This window comes from Aythya ferina, assembly GCF_964211825.1.
Source record: "Aythya ferina genome assembly, chromosome: 3".
Classification (NCBI taxonomy): Eukaryota; Metazoa; Chordata; class Aves; order Anseriformes; family Anatidae; genus Aythya; species Aythya ferina.
Genome location: NC_140298.1, coordinates 66,663,090 through 66,688,596, shown reverse-complemented (window position 1 = coordinate 66,688,596; position 25,507 = coordinate 66,663,090). Strand labels below are relative to the sequence as shown.

The following is a 25,507-nucleotide window of genomic DNA, read 5'->3' as shown; positions in this document are numbered from 1 at the left end:
GGGTAGCTGTAGTATATTAGTAGGAAAGAAACCTCATCTGCAGGAATCCTAGAACAGCTCAAGAGCACGGCTGGGCAAGAAGGATTATTGCGTGTTGAGAAAATACTGATACATATTTACAGCTCAGTGCACTGGTTAGTCAGAGCGGGCAATCTGTGGCTGAAAATGAAAACTGGCTCAAGATGCACTTAATAAAATTGAATAACCGAGCGAGTGGTTGGTTTTTCTGGACACTCTGCCAGTTTGATAAAATTCCCGTTTGAGCCCTGCACAGCCAGTTGTCTCCTGTGCTAGATTTTGGAAGGTTTTTAGCACATGGCTAAGCCTGCATGCTTGCTTCTTACTGTGCAGCGGGAGGCACAGCTGCCATTTGGTGGCATTGCTGGAAATAAACAAAAGAGCCCTTTCGGATCCCAATTTAGATGAGTTGGTCCAAGATGTTAATTAAAGTTCAAAGGAGTAACTTGTCTGTAAACACACAGGCATGCTTTGGCCGGTAAGTTATAGTTAATGTAAATAAGAGTATGTTAATAGTGAATATTTAAGTCTTCATTTGGGTTTATAGGAAGCCAAAGATCCAAACTGCTGACAGAAGCCTTCCAGCTGTTATCTTAGTAAGGACAACACCTTAAGTATCTGTCCACATACTCATAGGCATGTAATTTTTACATAATCCATACCTGCAGAATAGTTACAGTGTATTTAAAGCAGTACAAAAGGAGTCAGCACTTTTGAGTAACAGTAACTACTGAATGCCTGTTTTACAAACAGATGCAACATCAACCCAGTGCAGTTGACTAAAACATCGCTGGTATAAGTGGTAGCACGGTCTGAAACAGATGCTTTTCCTCTTCTGGCTTACGAGGGACATGTGGATGCTGCTGGTGGTCTTTTTTACAGGAGCTGCCTTTCCTGCAGAGGCTTCAGTATCCATTTGTCCAGCACTGTGAAGTGTAACAGCAAATAACCAGCAAGCGCCAGTGTGCCTTCTGCATCCTTGGGCTGGCTTGCAAGCTGGCTGGCCTCTAGGTGCTGGTGCCAGGCACCATAAAGGAGGACAAGCTGCTCAAAGGACGATGGAGAGTGAGAGGACAAGGGCAACACCAGATGTGTGTTTCCCAGGACATGTAAATCCTTTCCTTCAAGACTCCTAGTTTCTAGAGATGAAGAGTGTGGAAGCGTGCTGACTTCTTTTTTTTTAAGTAGCTGTCACAGTCTTTGATGATTTCTCTTTCTGTTTAACCTGACTAGTAAGTATATATTATTCTAGAAGGTGGGCTTATTATCTTGGTGTTTCAGACAGTCGTTCAGTATCAGACATTCAAAAGGTGGGGGCATTATTATTTATGCAAAAGCAGTTTCTTTTCCAGTTGTAACTCAAATGCTTTTTAGCTTGTGGGCATCTGAAAAAATACCAAAAAATCCTCGCTTTGTTCAGCTTCATTGTAAAAAGGAGGGCTGTAGCACAGTTACACAAGGAGTGCTTGTCACTCACCCTACAAACAAAATCACAGGACAGCTGGAGAGCTGTAGCCTCGCAACTTTCTCCTGCAGGCCCCTGCACATGCTCAGCCTGAGATGCTGCTCGCTGCCGTGTTGGGGCTGGCCACAGGGAGCTGCCCTGCAGGAACCCATCCTGGTGGGCTTGGGGCTGGCGTATGTGCCATCCATGCTTACAGGTCCAGCTCAGAAATGAGGCTTTAAAGGATTTTACCCATGGTTATGAAGTTCTGGTGGAATGGACCCCGTTATCCCATGTTTTCTAAACTAGCTTGAGGAAAACGAGCTTGCTATCATGATGTTCTTTTTAATGATGACTCTTCAGATTAATAAACTCCTGGCGATAAGGAAATATAGCAATATTAAATCACAGTAACAGTGTGGATTTTTTATGATCTTCCATGGTGTATACAGATGACTTGTTTGCTGCACTCAGGAATTGCAATAAAAAGCTAAAATTTATGATGTTTTTTATTCAGTGTGCAGTGGGAGCAAAATACTTTATACACTTGGTTGTTAGGATGGTTGGGTAAGGAGGGTTCCTTTGAATTAGTGTAGAAGACGTGAAATTTGAACCTGTCATCTTTTTTTTTTTTTTTTTTTTTTCCTCACTCTCAAAACCAGTTGGGTATAAGATTCCCTTAAGCAGCTTTGGGAAAAAAACAAAACAAAACAAAAAAAAAAACAGATATGTGATTTATGACCTGTTTTTGCAGACCTGATAGTTTTTGGAATCTGTATTCAAATTCATTGTGTCAGTCAAAACATTTGAAGAGATTGTGCCATCGGATTCAGGCTCTATCTGTTCTAGGTATGAAGCAGTGTTTTGTTTGCTCTTAGTAACACTGTATGGTTTAACATCAGTTTCAGACATGATGTTTGACGTTCTGCAGTTTGTTAGACTGTAGAACAGAAATTTGAATGCGTGTGTGGAGTGATGTAGTGTGATAGGTGGATGTGATTCACGATGGTGAAAGGTCCTTTTAAAACTTCTGTGAAGTAAGTGTAACTCTTACCTGATGATATGAGTGATTAACTCTGCCTACCAAGAAAACCCACCCCATGCCCTGTCTTTTCTCATTATAAATACTTGTAGAATGGAAATTTGTTCTTTATTTATCTCCAAAATCTATAATATTAATTGCATAAATTTAGTATAAATAAAAGTATAATAGAATACAACAGAAATTTCAGATATCAAGATATGATAGTATTATCGTTTTCTCCTAGGTTTTCTTAGTACTATTTTGTTGAGGGATTTTTTGAAACAGCAAAAATCCCTTGGCTTGCTGTAGCTGAGCAAACCAAGCTACCAGGGCAACTATGAGAAGTTCCCATGACAGCGTTCCCACATCGCCCAATTGAGGAATTCAGAAAAATATTGTTACCAGTAGCTGGCTTCAAGGACAAGGTCTATGTGACTGCTAATCACAAGGGGGCTGTTTTCTTGCAGGTGGGGTTGTTTTCTTGTAGTTGTTTGTCTGAGTGCTTTTGACCAATAATCTTGTGTGAAACACTGTCCGCCCCTGTTAAGTTCACTATAAAAGTTAGGCTATTCGGGCAATAAATTGGAGCATGATCTGACTCTACTGGTGTGTGTCGTGCTTTCGGCCGTGCTTCCTGCAACACCATTTAAAATTCAAATATTCTGTAATGGTAGTTATTTTAATGTTTAGCATCCTAGTCATTAAGTGTTCATTCAGTTCAGTAAGCTGCAGATTAATAGAATAATCGACTATGGAGCTGTTCTGAGGAGATGGCCATATATACTTTGTATATATGAAGTTAAGATATATATATATATAAAATATTTGTATATAAGAAGTTAAGATACTCGGATTCTGACCTGCAGTTTTTGTTTGTTTTGATGCACAGCCTTGTGACTTCCCTTCCATTTCACAGTAATCTTTTTTTTCAATTCAGATTATTGTGCTGCTTCTGTTTTACAGTAGACAGACTGTTTCATGTACATCTGAGATTTCTTCTCAGTAGAGAGAAGGGTGGAATATCTGGAGAGGTTAAGCACTTTGAAAACCTTTTTCTTTGCTCTGTGGGTCTGTTTGACGATGAGAAGTACTGGTATTGTGTCACAAAGTGCCACACACTAGTGTGGGTGAAACTGTGCTGGCCAGGCAGTATTTAAGTCGAGCCATTACTAAGAGGGTCAGAATGCTTTAATCTAGGTTAAAGTGCAGCCTTGGTGAAACATACCAGAAGTTTCCTAAAGGGATTGCACCTATTTGTACCCCAGCAAGCAACAGGAGTCTAATGTAGACAGTATCTCCAAATGTAAAATTAAATTCCTTTCACAGGGCTCCTCGATTTAAAGGTTTCCAGCAACAGGACAGCCAGGAGCTTCTACACTATTTGCTGGATGCAATGAGGATCGAAGAGACAAAGGTAACACCTGTGTGTGTGTCTTTAATTTAAAGAACTTGACTGTATGGTAAACTAATAGCCATTACTACACTATTCTTCATGTTTCCAGTGTATTAAAGATGTCCTTAATAGAATAAGAGTGGCTATTTTGTTATCTTGACAAAAATAATGACGTTTTAGAAAGATGATATACTAACGTTCATTTTGATGTCTTTAAAATGGTTGACTGAAATAAAAGTTTCAGGGAGCAGTAGAAAGAGTGTGGTAAGTAGAACTTTAGGAGTCTGTATTGCTTACATTTATTAAAAAAAAAAGGGGGGGGGGGACGACAAAAAAGCTCCTTTTGAGGATTCAGGAATGTAGGAAGAGATCCTCTGATCTGGTTGACAAAATGCATTTTAGGATAAAGTTTGGGGATAGAAATTAGCAGCACATACCTGCCTGCCCACAATTTTCATTGGAACCTATTTCAGTAAAAAAAAAATTGGACAAAAATAAAATCTGGCAAAGTTTCTTATAATCTCTTGAAGGTTTGAAAAACTGTTTGTTTTATAAGTAAGGTGCTGCATTATTTAAAATGATTATTTATAATCTACAGCTAAGAAGGCAAAGTGTATAACCAGTTATATAAAAAATGTCCCTGTGTGTTTTTTTCCATGCTTCTTTCCCTTTATCGTTTCTGCCTCCTGCATTGCTGAATACAAGAAAGTGTTTTTTTGTTTGCTTGAACTATTTTGACTATATCAGATTTCATCTGCCTGACTTAGTCTTGGAGCCTTCTTTTCAGATGATATTTTGGTACATAGTCTTTTCTGGGTCTAGGCAAAAGGAGTCCCTTAAACATCGCACTGACCAGTGTTCTTCCTCTTCCGTCTCATTTAATAGCATGGTGCATGTAATGATCCTAAACTGAACTCTTTTGGAAACAAGTTATAAGCTGTATCAGAGCCCAGTTCCTGGCATCAGAGTAGCACTGCCTGAATCCCCATCCTAGCAGAGTATTAATAGAGGTTGGTCTTGTCAGCAGTATATTTAATCATAAACAGAACTAGCTACAGAGAAAGAGCTAAACCTTGGCATTGCCTCGCTTACAAGACTGCCTGTCAAACTGGGCATGGCACAGAAGCAGGTGCCTGCTGCTGCTTTCTCTTTGCAGTACAAGCAGTTGTCGTGTTTTTTACAGGAGAGGGAAACTTTATTTTGTTGTTTGTTCATTTTCATGCAATAAAAGGTGGAAACTGTATTTGCTTCACAACTGAGGATTCACCAAAAGCAGAGTCATTGCAAATAAGCTTCTCTGGTGACTGGCTGCTCATCCCCCTCCAGTCAATCTCCTGTTTCATCAGTGAACGTGCCATCATCACGATAACCTGCATTTTCCTTTGAAATCGTTTTATTATTTATTTTATGTCCTTTGAATCGTTTTATTAGAGAGCAGGACAGCTACTGAAGCTGACATAAAAGAGTAATGGAACATGTTGAGAATTGAAATTGTGTTTTAGGCAGCAGGGTATTCCTGCCACCCCCACCACTGGGCAAGCAAAGGTTGGTTCCACCCTTTGGTGCAATTTCACCCCTGTTTGCCCATAATGGTGCATTACCACAAGCACTGACTTCATCACCTCAGGCTGCTCAGCGAGGGTCACGACTAGTAAAAGCTCTGTCTTTTTTTTTTTTTTTTCCCTTTTAATTCTGTTTTTCGGGTCTGTAGATGGTGTGACAAACGGAGAGTGTCAGGCCCATGGTTCATTCAGCACTGCCAGCCGTGCCAGGCAGGCAGGAGCAGAGCAGGAGCAGGAGCAGCTTTGTCTGCCCTGGGAACGCCGCAGCTGTGAGCCGCACGCCTGCTGCCCGGCCCCGCCGCCCTCTGGGCTGCAGCCGAGGAGAGCTCCCGGCAGGATGTCTGCCACCAGAATCCTTTAGAAAGGATTACAGCCCCTAACATCTCTCCTTCATGCCGCTTTGAAACTTGGCGCCCCGAAGCAGGCACGCGTGGGCGACAGCCGTGCTCGAAGTGCCCGCTTTGTCCTCCACCTGCCAGAGGTCTCCTGGCCGGCTCTGTGCCAGGCCGGTACCCCCACTGCGTTCATCTCTCCAAACCGTGAGAGTTTTGGTGAGAAATTCATATAACATAAAGCACGGCAGGAGTGATAACAAGTTGCATAACTCACACAAGTCGCACTTCACGTTTGCCCTTGACGCCTGTTTTCACGTCTTAGCAAACAGCTTTCTGAAAGCAGCGTTCAACTTTTTCCCGTCCCCATTAAAAGCGTTAGAAAGGGGGGTATGTACACAAGTGGGTTTTTAAGATAAAAGGCTGTCGATACGACAATAAAACCGGCATACTGTCTGCTGGATCCAGCAATGTGGGCCGGAGATTGTTTCACACCAGGGCCCGACGTAGCTGAACCCTGCTGCTAATTGATTAATGTCTGCTGCCATTGTCGGCAGCACCCTGCCCATTCAAAGACTATGTCTTTCTTTGACCTAAATAAATGGTTCAACGCGCTAATCCCAACAAAAGGCTTGCTTATGGCCCTAAACCCATTTATGGTGTTCAACTTCATGAATTATCTATTGATTAGTCCTTTTAGTATATTGTTGGCTTTAAGATGAACAAAGCTGAGCTCAGGGCAGTGGGAGTTAATTCACAAGCCAGGTCACATACTCATAAGGTAGGAGTGTGACTTAGCCTGATGAGTGCCTGAACTAGAAACCAAACCTCCGGAGCTGCCTGTCGTCATCAACACTTCAGTAATCGATGGCTTGAAAGTGCACTTCGCTGTCTGCAAACAAAAGTTGCCATTTTTTTCTACTGGTACCCAGGTTAAGGGTTACTTGCACCATGTTTGGTATCGCCCTTTGTTCCTAGAAGGGTACCTTGCTCTAACTGTGACTTCAGTATCACATTTCGTTGTATCATTTGCACACCATCAAGTTTCTGGACTAGAGAGCAGGTACATTTGCCAGGAGAAAAGAAAACCCAGGTCAGGCATCCTGCAGTGTTCTCTGGTGATGGGTCTCATACAATCCTCTGCTTCCCTCTTTACAGTCTATCACAGGATGGGCCGAGGTACATTTTGTACCAGCAGGTACAATTGTGTTACCAGCATATTTATCCAAATAACTCATAAGAGTACCTCATTATCCCAGTTGCAACTGAGCAACCCCAATTTTGAGGTGCAACTACAGCGCATGTGCATGAATTCATTCTTCTGATTCTTCTTTCAAAAATGCAACTGTTAGGATTCTGGGGGCAAATGTGGATTAAGTTTACATGGATTCATGAAAAGCTTGTAAATCTCTTCTAAGGTTTTCTGACATTTGAAATGTACAATGCTAGAAAATGAGCAGAAGTAATAAAAACACTGGATTAATATAGCTATTGAAGTCTGTCTATTGAAAGATACTTAGCTGCCTTCAAGTATTTTGTATCCCAGTCAGTCAGTAATAGACCATTTTTCTGTTAGCATGTTGTTGTTGTTGTTTTTTTTTCCTAACTGTGGAAGAAATGAAAAGCATTTGTTGGCAGAAGATCTCATCATTTGTTGATAACCTCTCCAGTGCTCTGCACAACTGCTCCCTCTTTACAGTGAGGAAATTTTGGGATGGTTACTTACTAAAGTTAAGGTTGTGTAGCTTTGACAGTGTTAACGAATGACGACAGTAGATTTAAAATGTTAAAATTATGCTTCTTTTATGGAAATAGGAATGGAGAAAATCTAACTGTATATTAATATTTTTTAGAATATTTGCACTTAAAATACTTCCTAATAATTATTTTTTTAATATTATAGCGTATACAAACCGGTATCTTAAAAGCTTTTAATAATCCAACAACTAAGACAGCAGATGAAGAAACTAGAAGAAAAGTCAAAGGTATGCAGTGCTTTATTGAATCGGTTTATAAAATGCACACATTTTTAAATATAATTTTCTTCAAAATTGACTATTGCAAACAGCAATCCCAAAGTATTGTAGTTAAAATATTTTTATTATGTATTATTCTAGTGCCACCTAGTGCATATCTAAAGTATAGAGAGTTTATTATGTACTAACTTTATATCCAGAATAAAGGCTTCCACTGCATTAATAATGCCTTCTGTAATGCTACATAAAATTTAATTTTGTTTTCTAAAATAGTCTGCTGAATATTTGGGTTTGTTACATAGCCACAATTATTGTAGCACTCAGAGCGGTCACTTTCCAGAAGTAAAAATGATTTCTGCCAGCTGACTGATACTATGAACACTCTAAATATGATTACAAAGCCAAAATTGGAAGCTGTTCAAAAGAATGCTTGGGTTTCTTTTTTTCACAAAACAATAGGTTTAAAATTATTTTTTTCTTCTGTGTATATGCAAAAAGCTATTTTTTTTGCTTTAATTAAAGTCTAAATACTGATTAACTTTCCTAAATCTGCAACAGTTAAGACATAGAACAGGCTTTTTGTTTTTTCGTTTTCTGTTTATTTAGTTAGTTTTATATGTTTTTTATTATTTAGTTTTGAAGACTATATATATATACTATGCATTAAAAAAAAAACAACAGATTTTATTTAAATGCTTCTTGAGAGCTACTGTATGATTATTATGTTACTGTAAGTGGGGAAGGGAAGTATAAGGGGATTGTATAACTAAATAACCAAGATGTTTTAAAATGTTGGAATACAGTATATGATATATTAGTTACCATGTTGTGTTCAACATGTTTTGAATAAGTATAAAAATTGTTTTCACAATAAATCTTAGAATTTTGTTGTACTTATAGTGTGGCATGGATCTGTTATTTTTCACATTTAAAAAAGGCAATGTTTTTTCAGCATATGGAAGAGAGGGTGTGAAGATGAACTTCATAGATAGGATCTTTGTTGGTGAATTGACTAGCACTGTCATGTGTGAGGAATGTGAAAATGTAGGTATTTTGGAATTTGGTTTGATGTGGAATAGATCACATACGGGTTTGATTACATTGTCTTCAAAGTATAAAATTGTATTGTCAATTTTATACTTGTTTGTTTGTAAAAGCAAGGCTATTGAAAGTTTCTCATTTAAAATGACTTAACTTCTGCCTTTAAAGCATTATCCTCCATAAACGTAAGAAGAGGGGGGTCATTTGAATTCAAAACAGATTCAAATACTGGGCTTCGTTTTTCATCTGATTTAGGGCTGGAGGTTCCAAATTCTTTAATCATCTGGGTTACACTTAAATTTTTATTTGATATTTCTGAAACGCCTACCTATCTTAAAATATAAATCCTCCTGCCTACTCTTCTGGGATATACCTCAAAATTGGGAATTACTTACTTTGAATTAATATGAGTGGGGAAATGCTAATTATTTTTTTCTTGAAGTATTTTTGAGAATTAACGTAATATCTCTAATGAAGAGCATATTCCTTTCATAATTAATATTACTGACATTTCATCATAAATGCTTTCCATGATCCTTATCATTTTCTTTAACTTTGGAAGAGAAAAAAAATCTTATTTGCATGACATTTTTAATTGAATGCTACATTTGTGTTTGGTTTAAAACATTCTATTTCATATTGTAGAGATTAAGTAAATCAATCAGAGTACTTAAGCACAATTCTGCAGTGCCAGGTAAACTTTCCTGTGTGTGATGTGCAGATTACACTTCAATGTGCTACTAGTATCAATGAAGAACTTCAGCTATATACAAAATAGATGTAGTATGTATTTTGTGTGTATCATTTATTTTTGCTGGATACTTACATTCTGCCTGCACAGGACTCAGGACTCGCTAGCTGTAGCTGTATGAGGACAAGTTTAGTAGTCTCTTACCTTTGCCTGCATTGGCAAGGGTATTTCTGACTAGTGCTTGTTCATGCAAAGTCACTCTCTAGAGGAACCCCAGTCTGAATATCGCTCATCAGTCAGCGAGTCAACGTAGTTAAAGTAGTTTTAATCTAATATATTGTTTTACTGGAACCTAAATTGTGCTGAGTCCCTCACACAACAGGTAAACATAAGCTTTTTGCTAAGAGGACCCTACAGTCCATATCTAATGTTACAGGTGGAAGGTAGGGTCATAAATACAAGAGAAGGGCAAGGGCAACAATGACAGTAATTGAGGGCATGACTGTGTTCAGTAATTTGCGTGCACATCATGATGTTATTTTTAAAGGCTTTGTTTTTCACAGTCTTTCCAGAGGTAAGATAAGTCAGTTTTGGAAGGAGTTTGAGAGCGGCAAGGGAGAGAGCTTAAGAAACAGGCTTGGACGGGACGTTGTAGCCATAAAGGCAGATGTGAAGTGCTGTGAGAGAATGTCTTTAGGTATGATTTACCAGATATTTCCAGTTTCAGCTTAGATTTTATATGGTTTATAGAAGGGAAAATAAAATTGTAGAACAGACAATAAGTTATTTTTTTTAAATAAAAAAGCCTCTTTTCCCCAATAATTGGCTTTATTTTAACAATTACTAGTGTATGTTATGTTATGTTATAAGTATTTCTAATAAAACTTCTGGCTGTAACCAATAAGCCTGATGTAATCTTTTCTGGGAGCATCAGGCTAGACCCTGTCATCTAACTGTCATTAACCAGTTCTTGCTGCTGAACAATGTACAAGATCAAATGCCTGCACAGATATGTCCAGCATCAGGAAATGCTTAAAAATTAGTTTTTCTATACAATTCTACTGGATTTGCTGCTTCTGCTGTCCAAAAAGTTGTGATCCCTCTAGATGGCCCCCATGACTTGAAAATCTGTCTGTAGCTCTCAGAAACTGAGCACCAGAGTGCTTCTAGTTTGTGCCTAGATGAATGACCTTGCCCTTTCTGTTTGGGTGCTGAAATTTTGTGCAGTATTAGAAAGAAAACCAGAGCTAAATTAAAATTGGAAAAAAAAAAAAAAAAAAAAAAAAGCCTGTGGGAAGTTCTTCATTGTAGTTTGATGCATCTTGAAACTAATTAGCATGTTGCATAGTTTCTGATAATAATTTGATTTAAAAAAAGGGGAGGTATGCGCTAAACCTGTATATCATTCTTTGCATTTAATATGCTTTTTTTCCTTTTTCTTCAAGATTTCAACAGTAAAAGAACCTTTCATTGATCTTTCACTTCCTATAATAGAGGAGAGGGTAAGATACAGAATATATAATAGATATTGTTTCCAGTGGATTACTTTTACATACATTTAAGAAGACGTTTCTGTATGTATATATGCACAGTTTTGATTTCAAGTCTAAAAATGCACGCTTATCAGAGAATTGTCTAAGTTGGAAGAGACCTCCAAGATCACCCAGTCCAACCTCTGACCTAACACTAACCGGTCCTCCACTAAACCATATCCCTAAGCTCTACATCTAAACGTCTTTTAAAGACCTCCAGGGAAGGTGACTCAACCACTTCCCTGGGCAGCCCATTCCAATGCCTCACAGCCCTTTCAGTAAAGAAGTTTTTCCTAATGTACTCTCATACTGTCCATTTGTTTTATGGCTTTTATATATGTATTTATATACATGTATACAGATAGAGACACATGATTCTATGATTCTTATGTCATAATGCACATACATTTTTCAATTAGGCCAAACTTAGAACAGATGACTTATTTATGACTTATTTAGTTATTTACAGCATATGTAGGTGTGACATTAGTTTAATTTAATAGTGCTTTGAGCATATAGATTGTTCATAAAATTATTTTTGAAGGTCCAAAAAGTTAGATTCTAGCTTATTGGTTTGCTTCTAAGGAACTGAAATGTACCTAAGGGATAAGTCAGTGTGAAAATAGACTTTATTTATACTGGTGTTTTGGCATAAATAGTTTGCAGTATGTCTCTATTAACTGCAGAGGAATTGCATTACTTTTAAAGACATAAGCTCTGTTTCTGTGGGACTTGGGGTTTTCATTTGGGATTAAGGGGATGGATTGGGAGTGGTTCTTCCCCTACCCTGCCTGTGTTCACATACCTTTAAGGGAGAGAATTAATTTTACTATTTAATCCTGTATGAAATGTACTTGTCTTCAAATACCACTTTTGCTCATAATAATAGTAGGTTTTAGAAAATAGTAAGTTACTATTTTCTAAAGCCTGTGTTCATGTTTCCCGTTTGTTGCAAGGGAATAAAAAATTGACATATATCCTTTCTTAATTTCCTGTCTAATTTCTAAGGTTGCAAAACCCGTGCCTTTGGGAAGAACAAGTAAAGGTAAAAGTGTACAAGAAGCAGATCTGGGTCAGTGTAACTGTTCTTCCATCAGTACACTGAATAATCAGCCTAAAATTGTCAAGAAACACACCCTAACAAAAGATAAGGTAAGAACCTAAATACCCTCGCTAGTCAGTCATCTTGAGTTTATTCTGAAGTTTCAAGGGTTACAGGGTGCGAATACTGACAGTTATAAATGTTCTTTTTAAATATATATGTATAACTAACAGATTAGCTTTAAAATATTTAGATCATTATTAGAAGCGTGACAAATGATGGCCTTTGTGAGCCATTCAGTTTTCAATTATGGGGTTTCATTTGTAAGGGAAAAAAATATGCAGGTTAATTTCAATTCACGTTAATTCAGATTTTCTTTCCGGCTTTTTGTTTATTGTGCCATTAGTGTTTTTTTTTTTTTTCTGGCTGCAATCACATGAATCATAATGCTGGCCAAGAGAGCAGGCAGGTCTGCATTAGTGCCATCAGAGGGATTAGCTGACAGTGGGCACAACAAAAATAGTACCGGCAGCAGAGACTCATGGAGGCTGGGAGCGTGATTTCTGTGAAGCACTTGGCCTTCAGTAACCCCAGGGATGGGGAGGTCAGCCCGGCCAGCCTCCAAGTGCAGCCTTCTAACACAGTCCTTCCTGAGGGCAGCAAAATATGCCAACCTAACAGAATTATCTGTGTAGTTCACGGATTCAAAGAAATCTGTAACAAGTATTGTGCACATATATTATTATTAATGAAAGAAAAGCTCTCAGTGCTTATTAATGTTCTAGTTTTTTAATAAGCCTTATAATCCATTTAGGATTATTTGCACAAATAGGATCTATCTTAGAAGAGAAATGGGAAATTCCAAAATAGGGTGAATAATAGTATTAATACTGATGCATACAAGTGTGGTTACTGAATGGTTTTCAAAATTAAGGAGGTAAAGTATGGTGTGGTTTCAACAAACTAGTCTAGACAATAGTATAAAGGAGGCAACAGCTCTGCTTTCAGTAAGAACAGGTAAAGTGATCTGCAAGGTAAGTCGTTCTAACTGATGAGGCTTTGTGATTCTGTGCTCCCCCTCCATCTTTTTGGACATATATTTTTTTTCTTACTTTTGAATTATTTCGTAAGATGTCTGTTGGTTCTGCAGTAAAACTTCTAACCCAAAACAAGCAATTGTTGAATTCATTTAGCACATGTTGGTATTCTGTGAGTTCTGTTAATCAATGTATAAGTTTGCTACAGAAAGTGGGGTAGTCCAATAAGTGGTTTTACAGCTAACAGAGTATCTGAACAGAGGGTGCTGTGCTTTCCTCCTAAAATGGGGACCTTCACAATTCTAAGAATTCTTTGAGTTCTGTTTGCATAATACTCCCAAAAAGTAGCAGTAACTTCACACGAGTTCCTTTCCCTCTTCTCCATCTATAAAGAAATAAAACATAACTGAGATGAGAAATGGTCCTAGTTGATAAGTGTTTGGGTTTTTTAATTATTTTCAATTGGATTTTATTCCTTTTTTGCTAAATTGTTCTCTTGCTTTTAAGCTTAAGGACTTTGAGTCTGAAGGAGAATGTTTATTGTAACTTTAAGCCCTGCTTAGGAAAACATTGAGGAATGTTATTTGCCTTTTATATTGACTTCATTTGGACTTAAGTTCTTCCTTAAAGCTTAAAACTGAGTAAGAGCTGAAGGTTCTTCAAGAACTGAGCCTTGGTGTGTATTTAAGGAATAGCCTGGACAAAGGTCGGACAGATGCCTGCAAGATAGGCACTTAACTGTAGTGCCAAATGTGTTGGTCCTTGTGACCTGGAGTGGGATACGAGACTTCCAAGATTTACCTCTATGTGTAACAAAGAGAGTCCAGAAGTCCTTTCTACTAAATGAGAATCTAGCTTCCAAAGGTTTTCAGCTGAAAGAGGGTAGATGAAGACTAAGGAGGAAATTCTTCACTCAGAGCGTGGTGAGGCCCTGGCACAGGCTGCCCAGAGAAGCTGTGGATGCCCCATCCCTGGGGATGCTCAAGGCCAGGCTGGATGGGGTTTTGGTCAACCTGGTCTGGCAGGAGGTGTCCCTGCCCATGGCAGGAGTTTGGAATTAGATGGTGTTTAAAGGTCTCTTTCAACCCAGTCCATGCTTCTAAAGATAGTAGGAAGTCCTAAACATAAAGTCATGTCTATAATTAGATGTTTGCTGCTACTTAGGCACATGACCAAGTGTGCAAAAGGTATTTCTGTCCACTTAGTTTTCCTGTTATGGAAGCAACCCATGAAAGTTACTTTCTGTAGTTTGTTCTGTGTAGGCAATGATGTGTGTCAGTTGTGCTGTGATGGTCTGCTCCCCGCCTTTTTTTTTCTTTCCTTTACAGATATTTTCTTAGTGCCAGTAAGATTTAAATTTGTGTGCCTAATATCAGAGTGAGTCCTACTTGAAGGATATGTGCTCTGTTGGGGACTGTAAATACTCTTCTGAATCAGGTCCTAACACAATAAATGTGCAGAAAAAATAACAATAAACATACCAGAGTGTGATAGAAAGAGAATGAAACAAGCATAGAAAATAAATGGCTTGGAAGATGGAAAGAAAAAAGTACAGAGATCAATTGTCATAGGAGAAAAGATATAAAACTTTAATTGTTGAGGTTAATGGAAACTCCCACTGGCATCATTGGAATCTTGATCAAACTTGGATTAAAGAAACAGCAATGAGGAAGGAAAATTGCTCGTTTCTTCTGGAAAGAAGCCAAAGAAAGAAAGAAAAGAATCATGGATACTTAAAAATAATTTAAAGTTATGACAGCTTTAAGTATTTTTTTAAATATGTAGTAGTAGTTTTCTCTGGCAGCAACACTTTTTGTTCTAGCTATCTGTCTTCAGCCACAGTAAAATATACAAATTAACAAACCATACTGCTAGGGATGGTTAATTTAGTTCTAAGATAAGTGCCTACAAAGGGAGAAGAAGGTGCTTGTCAGCTAAGGCCTCACGGAAGGTTAGCTTAAACTTGAGAACCTTTGGGAAGCTTAAGTTAGATTAAATGATACCATTTCAAATGTGCCATCCACAGCTGTCACAAAGTGAATGCAATTAGTTGGAGGAAGTATTGATCCCACAGTAAGTATAATGCTCTTAGCTGACTGGTGTGTAGGTTTCCAATCCTATATTAGTTTAAACAGGTCTTAAGGAGATCAAGTAGCTTAAGCAGGTGAAAGATGGAGAAGATAAAGCATTAGGTTTAATTTGCTTTGAATTTTTTGTTTCAACAGTTATGTTAGATCACAGCCCTGTTTTCTGTTTCTTCCCTGTGTTCCTAAATTAATAATGCCATCATTTACAGAATCAGTTGAACCAGGAGAGAAGGCTTGCCAGAAAAGCTTCATCTAATGAAGAAGAAAGAAGTCCTATTATCATGGAGGAAAAAAACAAAACACGTGAGCTGGAAGGTAGCTCTGGCATGCTATACCCCAAAGACCCAACTGCTGAATCTGCTGTGAACGGGAGCCAGACTGAGGGCAGTGAGAAGGAAGCCAGCCGCTCGGAAAGCAGCTTTGATGCAGACAGTGAAGCCTCTGAAAGTGAAAGTGCTTCTAAGCAGTCAGCTTTTAGCTCATCCAGCAACCTCTCTGCTTTGCATGTCAACCACATCAACGTGAAAATGCCGCACACCAAACCAAGTGACAATAGCGATGAGGTGATTTCCAGTGCCATATCCAAACTCAGCTTCTGTGATACTATAAATGAAGATGAAAAATCAAGCCGTGGTGATTCAGGTTTATCGAATAATTCCATGTTCTCTGTAGACAAGTCTTCACTATCCCAGAACCCTCAAAATGCTTTTCAGACTCTTTCCCAGACCTATATAACTAGCTCAAAGGAATGTTCTGTTCAGTCCTGCCTTTACCAATTTACCTCTGTAGAGCTGCTAATGGGGAACAACAAGCTTTTATGTGAGAGCTGTACAGAAAGGAAACAGAAGTATCAGAAGAAAACCAACTCCACAGGTAATTTGCTGGTATCCAAATACGGGTATCTATGAGGTTTCCTCTCAAAACCTGTGCAACCACTGATGTTTCATTGCTCCAGCATGGGCTTCCCCCTTGTGGCTGAACAGAAAATGTCTTCCCAGACAGAACCTGCTTGCAAGAACTTAAAACTTCATCCTACAAATATTAAAACATAATAGTAGATGTAATTTAGAATTTATGTTGCATTTTTTGTTTATTTCTATCCAAGATAAGTCATTTAAAGATTATCATAAACTGAATAGGCTCATTATTTGATATTAATATTTTCTGGTGTTTATGTGTGCTTTACAATCCTGGAAGCTTTGAAATAAATGCCATAATATTCAGCTCTAGCAACCCAAGTACTCAGGGAAGTTATGTAATTAAGTAGGTGAGGGGCGCAAAAAAAAAAAAAAAAAGACACTTCTAATGAAGAAGAGATTATTATGCATGATTAAATTAATAAAAAAATCTAAATCAAAGAAAAAGTAATGATCATTTATCAGACATTGGACTGACAGGGCTGTGTAATTAATATTTTGTTTCAATGGGCACAGTGAAAAAATGGAAATAAAAAGCCATTTACAATCATTAATTTTTTTCCTCCTAAAGCGAAAATCCTAAGAAGTCATCTACTTGTACCTGAAAAACTACATTCTGCCTCAACTGAAATATTTTGCTTTGGGCATGTGTAAAATAAACCAATTAATTGATTTTTTCAGCAAAAAAAAATGCTGGTGTCCTGTTCTCTGTACTCTGTAGCTAACCATGGAGCTACTTTTGGGCAGAGCCCCCCATTCAGTTCCCTCTGCACCAGGTGGTTCCCTGTCGTGCATGCTCAAGCGAGCAGGTTATGAGATGTCCTGAAATGGACACCATCCCTTCAGACCTTTCTCAGAGTTGAGCACAAAGCATTGTCTTGCCATGGAGAATGGAAGATTAATCTCTAGCTTAGTGGCTAGGACACTGGCATAGTTGAAGAGACCTGTACTTTGCATTTCCAGTTCCAGTGATCATCTGTTTATTTCAGGTGAAGTGCTTTTAACAGGGAGATGGGGCATTACGGTAGCAGACACCGTATCTCAGTGTGCACTCTGACCTTGCACTTCCAGCTTTTGGTCAGATTTGCATTGAATGGGTTAAAATAATGCTCAGATTTGGTATGTGATGTTTCTTGAAACCAAGAAGAATGAGAAAATATTTTTTGGTTATTCCACAAAATTTTCATTGGAAAATATATACAGGCACAAAGTCATTGCAACACAGATCTATTCTGTCAGAAACTTAAAAAATACATAAATTGTGTGCCTGCCCTCACCTTACAAATTATTGTTTTAATATTCATAAATACAGAAAGGAAAATGGAAGGTGTCTACACAAACGCTCGGAAACAGCTGCTGATTTCTTCAGTTCCTGCTATTCTTATTCTGCATCTGAAAAGATTCCACCAGGTAAAATGCCCCAAATCTCTTGTATATTCCTCTGCCATGGTGGTGGCTGAGCAACTATTTAAGCGTCATTGTGCATACTAACGTTTCCTTTTTATATGAAGGATTGGTAGAACCACTGTTTATTTCTGTTGGGAAATTTGCTTGTGTTTTTATTTTGAATACCTTCTGATAGTATCTGAAGGTATCTATTCTGATACCTTCAGAATGCATTTAACCATTCAGATGTATCCAGAGAAGCCTCTTAGGTGTCTGCCATGCTTATGGTAGCATGCACTGTATTGAAAACCTAACAAAGAGTTTCAGGAAGTTACAATCTTATTCTTGGTTTTGGTTTATTTTAATAGTACAGTAATACACATCAGCTTTAGAAAGCTTCCTAGTAAAGGTATTTACGTTACAGTCTTTTTTTTTTTCTTTTTTTATCTTAAGGCTGGTTTGAGTCTAAGGAAAGTGAATAGGCACGTGGATTTCCCACTGATTTTGGACTTAGCACCATTTTGTTCTGCTTCTTGTAAGGTACGTATTTCAAATCTGTGTTTTTGTTGTACTTTCACCGTTATTGTCCTGAATGCAAGTTAAATTGGATTGATGATGATGATTATTCCTTCCTTTCCCAGAGAAATTTTAGACGGAATGCTTTCTAGTAGCGCGCTGAAATCAGAATGTTAGCTGACTGAAATTCCATTCATATCAATAAATAGCACTGATGTTACCTAGTACTAGTTAAGCTGTGCTGCCCTGATGGTTTTAGTGTATCTTAACTGCATTAAGGACTGCTACCGTGCTGCTTCCATGGTAACTGTATTCAATTAATAAACTCTTAAGTCTAAGATGTGTTTCACCACTGGAAATGCTGTAGATGTCTGGCTGCTTTTTTCAAAGTAATACTAATACTGTTGAAAACTATTTCACGAAGAATTTTACAAATATCTTAATTAATTCATCTTTATTTTCTGTGTTTCTGGCAATACAGAATGTTACAGACAGTGCACGAGTGCTATACAGTCTGTATGGAATAGTGGAGCACAGTGGGTCAATGAGAGGTGGTCATTATGCTGCATATGTGAAAGTCAGGACACCCTCCAAGAAATTACTAGAGCATATTTCTACCACTAAGAATGTTCTAGGTACGTACAAGAGAACCTCCATTGTGTGTGAGTAAAACCAAAGCAACCACTGGCTACAACTTCTTTTTGTTACAAGGATATAGGATTGTTTTAGCTCAGAATATGATATTATTTCTAGGGCCCGTCATGTGAGTTCTTCTTTTTCGGTTACACACAGTGCATGACGTGCTTCTATGTAACCACACATGGCTGAGTAAACAATGGAATTTTAGTTCAGTTATTAAGCAGAGAATTGATGGAAAGTGCTTCTCCTTTTCCTAGTCAAAATAGTACATTCACATGAATGGCACTGCCCTCTAATATATCATTATTTGTAGATTTGGCATTTGAAAATGTTCTAGCACAAAAGCTGAATCCAGAACAATTTAAATCAGATTTTCTATATTTTTGGTATCTTACCTATTTATATTTGTTAGGATTTGAAATTTTGTAATGCTTAAAAATCTGGAATACTCTGATTTAATGTAAACAGCAAGAAACCTTTCCATGGAGGATAGGCATTTTTTGGTAGGGTTTCTCTTGGTATTTTGCGTTCCAGTTCTTTTTAATATGTTTTGGTCATGTAGAATGAAATAAGGTTCTAGAATAGAACCTGTTGGTAAATGATTTGTTGGAGGCGATGTTGAGTTGTCAGAGCAAAGTAAATGTATTTGCTATTTGCCTTCCTGGAGGAACAAGAGACAAGCACACACTTGTCTATCCTGCAGTAGCACTTTGCATTTGAAGCTCGTCTCCCAGGAGAACAAGTATTTTATATTACTTTTGAAACAAGTCTCCCTCCGTCCTAGGCTTCCCATGCAGTAATTACTAGAACTAATAACTAGATAAGATTAAATCCTTTCAGCGTTCTTAATTTCACACTGGCCAGGTTTTGAAATGTGATTTTTTTCCTGTCAGAACTGGTTGTGTGTGCTTACATAGTTTCCTGTTAGAATTTAGTAAGCTGTACTTAGGTGTCTTAGGTTTTGTTAATAAATATGAAAAAGATGATGACGCTGTACATTTATAAGTATTGTCTTCCACCAATTTCTCTTACGGTGTTTTTGGACTTGTACATTTCAAACTATAAATACTGGACTGCATCTAACTCATGAGTTATTCTCGTAGATTAGAAGTGATTTTTTGTGTTCTGAATCATCTTTTTATTTGTTCAATGATGGTGTGAAAGACAAGAAACATGACTTCTTTTGCTGTTGCATTTCAGGTTTAAAAGAAGCTGTGGGCACATCATCAGGACAGTGGGTGTATGTTAGTGATGCCCATGTTCAGATGGTTCCGGAATCAAGAGTACTAAATGCACAAGCATATCTGCTTTTTTATGAAAGATTGTTACTATAATTCTCAACAGTTTAAATTAGAAAAAAATGGTTGTGGTTATTTAGTTTATCTTATTTAAAGCTGCAGTGGTAAGAGTACCTGTAAATATTGTGCCTTTATCTTATAGAGAATTTATCATATGTTGACTCCGAAGTTCAGTCAAGCTATTATAAATATCTGAATATATGAATCTTTTGAAATATGCACTTTGCCATACACTTTAAATTCCTGGATTCATTAAAATACAGTACAGTTAGAATGTAAGATAATGTCCTATCCTAGTGAGGTCAGTGAAAAGTTTGGTTCTTGATTCTAATGAAGAAAAGCTTTCACCCATAGTTCTAGAACAGGTGAGAATAAAAATGCTGATAGTATTAAGTGCCTGGATTTGCTGCTGTACAGTAACAATATAAAGTATTTCAACTTATTTGTGATTTAGTCCAGATCTTTCCCATGTCTGGGTTGGATGTCTGCTGTTAGGCTTTCTGCAAACAAGTACATGTCAAAGCATGTAGCTCGCAGGTGTAGTAATTGGAAAGCAGTGTTTCCAGAACAGGGTAACCACAGATGTCTCTGGGTAATGCCACAGCACACTTTCCCAGTGTATTGTTGGGAACTGATTGGGAAAATGTGACAGAGAACCCTCAGATACTCAACACCCGTTCAGCTGTCTCCAACGGGCGCTGGTGTAGCCATGTACTCCTGTTTTGTTGTAAATATATACTGTGGTGTACATGTATATATCCTCGGAGATAAATACATATATATATATATATGCACACCATAAAGCCATCAATATATATTGTCATTTTGCCTACTAGGATAGGAAAGAGAATTGCAAATACTTCTGTATTTAGTAAATTTTCAAGTTCATAATTATGACACATGTACAGCATATAACAAGCTCGTGTATGAATATGTATGGAATTAAAGTGTAACTGGGTAATTCTGTTACTTTGGGTTCCAAACATGAATTTATCTGTTCCTGAATACTTTTCTCACAGGAGTAATAAACTATAAATTATTTTTGCACTGTGTGTGTGAGTTGGACAGTAAATGATGACTTTTGCCTTCTGATGCGTGTCTGGACTTCCCTTTGCCCTTAGTGGAGGACAGCATGTCTTCTACTGGCAGAACATGCTCCTGTAGTCTGGCTCCTGTTCATATTTTGACTGCCCCATTTGTAACGTTTACTTATTTTGGTAATTGCCCATTTCCATCCCTGATAGTAATAGATACATTTTAAAGTCGAAATCTGATGATGATTTTGAAGCTGTGTGATTATGTATTTATTCCATAGGCAGTTTTTTAAATACAAACTGCTCCTTTAACAATTATATCTGCTCTAGCTTGCTCTGGTAGAGAAGCAAACAAACAAACAGTGTTTATTTCTGCTTACTATTTTCATTTATAGAAAAGTTGTGTTGTGAAAAAGCTTGCTATTCTTTTTACCACCTCTACCATAGGTTATCATTTCTACTTGCACAAATTCTCTATTCTGTAGTTCTATTTCAGAGCTACATCTCACCTGTATTTACCTTTTTTTCCCCAAGAAAATAACAGAGCCTGCATTGTTGCCTTTGCTCAATCAAACTGCTGTGGCGTATTTGATAGTTACAGTATTTTCACATACTTGTGTAGGCAATAAGGGCTGTTTGGCCATGCAACTGTTTGTCAGAACAGGTAGAGTGAGCTTTGGTCACACAGGATTTTAGTTTTGAATGGAAAAACTCCTCTGGTTAGGTCAAAAATAGGCTATATGTCGTGGCCAACCCAGTCAGTTTTTCCCTTTGCTAATTAAAATTGTCTCAGTGTACCCAAAAGTGGCAAAACTCAGAAAAACTAAGCAGACAGCTTTAGCTATCCATATTTCAACTAAACGCATCCTAATTTTGAGTCTACACTAAAACAGAAAAAAACACACTGTGTTTAGACTGGAGTCTGTTAAAATGTTATTTTTTTTTACCTTTGTGTCTTCTTGCACCCTTCCCCCACCTGCCTTCCCCCTCTTTGCGTATAGTTGACCAAAACTCAAAAATAGTTCTGAGCAAGAATCATGCCAATTAAAGAGTAAATTTCATTTCTGTGACTCAATCTTATGTACAGACCACAGATGGAGTATATTTGACCCAGCTTAAGGCAGACAGATTGACTACATGAGGCCCTGAAGTCCCTGGTTTTGCTGACTTCTGAAAATGTGTAACTACTGAACTTACATCAGTACCTATATTAATCTCTTACTATTCAGCCTAGAAATAACTCCCTAGAGTGCAGAACCCAGAGAGAAGCAGAACAAGATTTTCTTTCTGTATTTAGTTTTTTTAATGCAGTTTTCAAGGAACTCTCTTTGAGGTGGTCTTTGCTTCCCTTTAACCATGGTTCACGTACTGTTTGGACTGCTGAAGATGTCCAAAGTGCGCGTAGTGATTAGGATGCCATGAGAGATGCTGGTAGGATGATTTTCTCATTAACAACACGGAAGAAACACGGAGGCAAAAAAGGCATGGAAAGAAGCCAACACCTTTACCCAAGATGATCATTCTTGCTCCTGGGTGAGCCTTTCTCACTTGACATAAAAAGCAGTTTTGGCAGCAACTCCAGTTAGTTCAGGGTCAGGAACAGATACAAGAATATTATAGAAGAAAACATTCTGTAAAAATAAGTCATTTGGTTTTAGAATTAAGAGTTCAAAGCTAAACAGAATGCTATCCACAAATTTTAATACAACTCATACTTAGGGTGTCCTTCATGACCACAGATATATATAAATATATATATAGTGCCAGAATTAGGCTTCAAATCAAGTAGCTGCAAATAATATGCGTCCTGAAGACCTGTTGCAGTTTTTTCTCCGGAATTGCGTAAGTTCAGAGCATTCCTGGAAAATGGAGGTTGACATCCTGTAATTGTTAAACACAATTCTAGAGCCTATTTCCAAGGCTGAAGAACTGGGCTGCGACCACGAGATGTGTGCACACTATTGAAAAGTAATGGGTTTTCAGAATTTAACTGAAGGGCTCCTTCCTTGAAATCTGTTACCAGACCAGAAATCTCTTCAGGTCTACAGCATCTACTCTTCATAGAGCTATCCCATACCTTTGTTTGAGAAAGTGCAGCAGTAGCCCGCTTCCTCATTTGGAATAGCTTGGAGACTTCTTTCTCTTAGTCCCACCCTTCTCTTCGCACCAGTCTTCATAAGCCTCACTTGTTCTTTGTGTTTGGGTTCTCCATAAACTTCTGTGCCAATGCCTTTTCTTTAATGATTTCTTAACCATAATACATGGTTTCCCACTCTCATCACCTTGGTTCCTTGAACTAGCAAAACCTGCTGGAAGAGGTACTCTTCACCATGATGTTGCTTCTCCAAATTACTCTGTGGGCTCTGTCTACAGGTGGCAGTATAGCTGTTTGTAAAACTGACTCCGGAGCAGCTCACACAGCGATGCCTTTAAATCAATGAGGAAGAAAATAAATAATTGCCCATCCCTCCGTAAGTAAACCTAATTTATGAGAAGTATTTGGTTTGCATATAGGGCAACCAGAGCCTCTACAATAGTTTCCCCAGAGCTGAGACATCAATAAAGACGGCTCTACCAGCTAAGAAGTTAGTCCCGATTATACAGTCTTTTTCCTCAGAAAGCTTTGTTATCTTTGGATCTCTATACCATTTATGCTATATTTGGCTGAAGATGGCGAAAAGTGTCAGGGAAAAAAATTATACTAACCTGTCTCTGCCAATACACCTACAGACATCATGTTTGTATAAGCATGTTCTCCTAAGAGTGTGCTATATGTACTTAGTGGTGAAGGAAAAAGAAAAACCCCCTAAACTTCTGTGCCCAAGATATGTGCGCTGTAATTCTTTGTTTAGAAAATGAAATCCTTGTAGTCTGCCAAATCTTCCTCTCCTATTCCCATCTGCACCTTTCTGTGTGCGTCAACGAAGTGCTCTTGCTTGTAGATTTCAAGTGGTAGCAGGTGAGAGTGGCTTATAAATTCATTAAAAGGCCAAGATGTCTTAACTTCACCATTTGCTTCTCTTTTGACTTCTTTATACTAACATGAACTGAATCATAAAGGGACGTGCAATTAATGCACCTACATTCGTGAAGTAACCTGTTTTAAAATTCTCATTTGAACTTACTAGTAACAAACTAAGATTTGGTAATTAGTAATTTCTTAGGAGATGGTTTAAGATGTGATAAAATAGAGACAAAGAAAACATTCAAACACAACCTTCAGGTTAGCAAAAATTAGCAAATTTCATTTTAATTAAAAAGTAAATGGCAGAATACTTCACAAAATAGATTTACTAGCCCTGATTAAACAAAACTTTGGTATTTCTATTTTTATTAGCTGGAAACATTCTTTTTTTCCCTGAGACCTGTACACGTATAAAGGTACAAAAACTTCTCAGTCTAAAAAGTCTAAAACTTCTCAGTGGATTATTTTTGCTTCTGTACCTACTGTGTCTTGGGGTGTCACTTGCCAGTTGTTTTAGCTGTTTGTACCTCTCCCTTTGGTAAATAAACTGCAGAAACAGGGAGAAAGTGATTATTCAAGATGATTCAAATTTATTTTTTTCTGTAAACAGATTATAAATACGTTCAGATAGAAGTCTGTTAGTGCAAGTCAAAACACTTCCTTTGCACAATACTACATAAAATGTCTAGGTGAATTGAGTTTTTGCCATAAAACAATTGCAATTCTTTGCAACTACATTAAAAGTACTTGGTATACATTCTGTCTATTTAAAGTTATAGTTATTTCTGTCTTCATGGATACTTATGCAAAAACATTATTTTTTTACAGCATCAAGAATATTTCTTATATCTATTGTAGCTTCCAGTGTGTTTTTAGCACAAAATACAAAGTTGCAGTACTGCTTTTAAGAGAACAAAACAGCATTCCTTTTGAGATGGTTTATGAATTCTTAACACTTACCTCATTGCTTTGCTAGGTTAAATTTTTGCTTTTGTGCTATGTAAACTGGGGTTGTTACAGTGAACTCTAATGACACCACGTCAATGGCAACAATTCCCTATTTAGCCATTTTACAAAGTTACACTTTGATCCTACTATCATTCCTGCATGTGGATAAGCCCTGCTATGTTCACATCTGTTTGTATTTAATACAAAAGACAATCTAAGTAATCAAACAAACAAATAAACAAACAAAACACCCTGTTGTTCAGTCTGAAATACACAAAAGCAGTAAGTCTGTTAAGGTTTCACCTTGCTTTCACTCATTTACTCATTTCACTTCTTTGAACTCATAGTCTCTTTATTCTGCAGGTATTTAAATAGCAGTATTTTAAAAATTTTACCACAGTACTGAAATTTTGTACACTTTGTATATTTCTAATTCTAAATACTACTAAGTAAACAGGGCCTTAAATGCAGACTCTAATAACATAGAAGTCTCAGCAGCCTCTATCTTTGGTGCTTTCACAAGTTTCTCAGAATGAAGTTGCCATTTGTTTTCATTTTGTCTTTTACATCTATCATACATATAATCTGTCAAACATATAAATAAAACATCTAGTCATTTGGAATA

General features: G+C 37.5%; 1 protein-coding gene across 3 annotated transcripts in view; it reads left to right on the top strand.

The window, feature by feature from the left end:
* USP45 (ubiquitin specific peptidase 45) overlaps positions 1–20,987 on the top strand; it is a 54,769-nt gene extending 33,782 nt beyond the window's left edge. Inside the window, exons 9-18 of one of the 3 annotated variants that reach the window (XM_084514541.1) lie at positions 3,813–3,900; positions 7,677–7,758; positions 8,702–8,793; positions 10,927–10,983; positions 12,022–12,165; positions 15,389–16,052; positions 17,409–17,506; positions 17,936–18,022; positions 18,480–18,633; positions 19,838–20,987. In XM_084514541.1, the coding sequence (XP_084370667.1) occupies positions 3,813–3,900; positions 7,677–7,758; positions 8,702–8,793; positions 10,927–10,983; positions 12,022–12,165; positions 15,389–16,052; positions 17,409–17,506; positions 17,936–18,022; positions 18,480–18,633; positions 19,838–19,971 (1,600 nt within the window). In that variant the 3' untranslated portion in view covers positions 19,972–20,987. Of the gene's footprint in view, positions 1–3,812; positions 3,901–7,676; positions 7,759–8,701; positions 8,794–10,044; positions 10,179–10,926; positions 10,984–12,021; positions 12,166–15,388; positions 16,053–17,408; positions 17,507–17,935; positions 18,023–18,479; positions 18,634–19,837 lie in introns of those variants that run through there. The other 2 variants (XR_014691437.1, XR_014691436.1) reach the window with 2 other exon arrangements.
* The last annotated feature ends 4,520 nt before the right edge of the window (positions 20,988–25,507 follow it).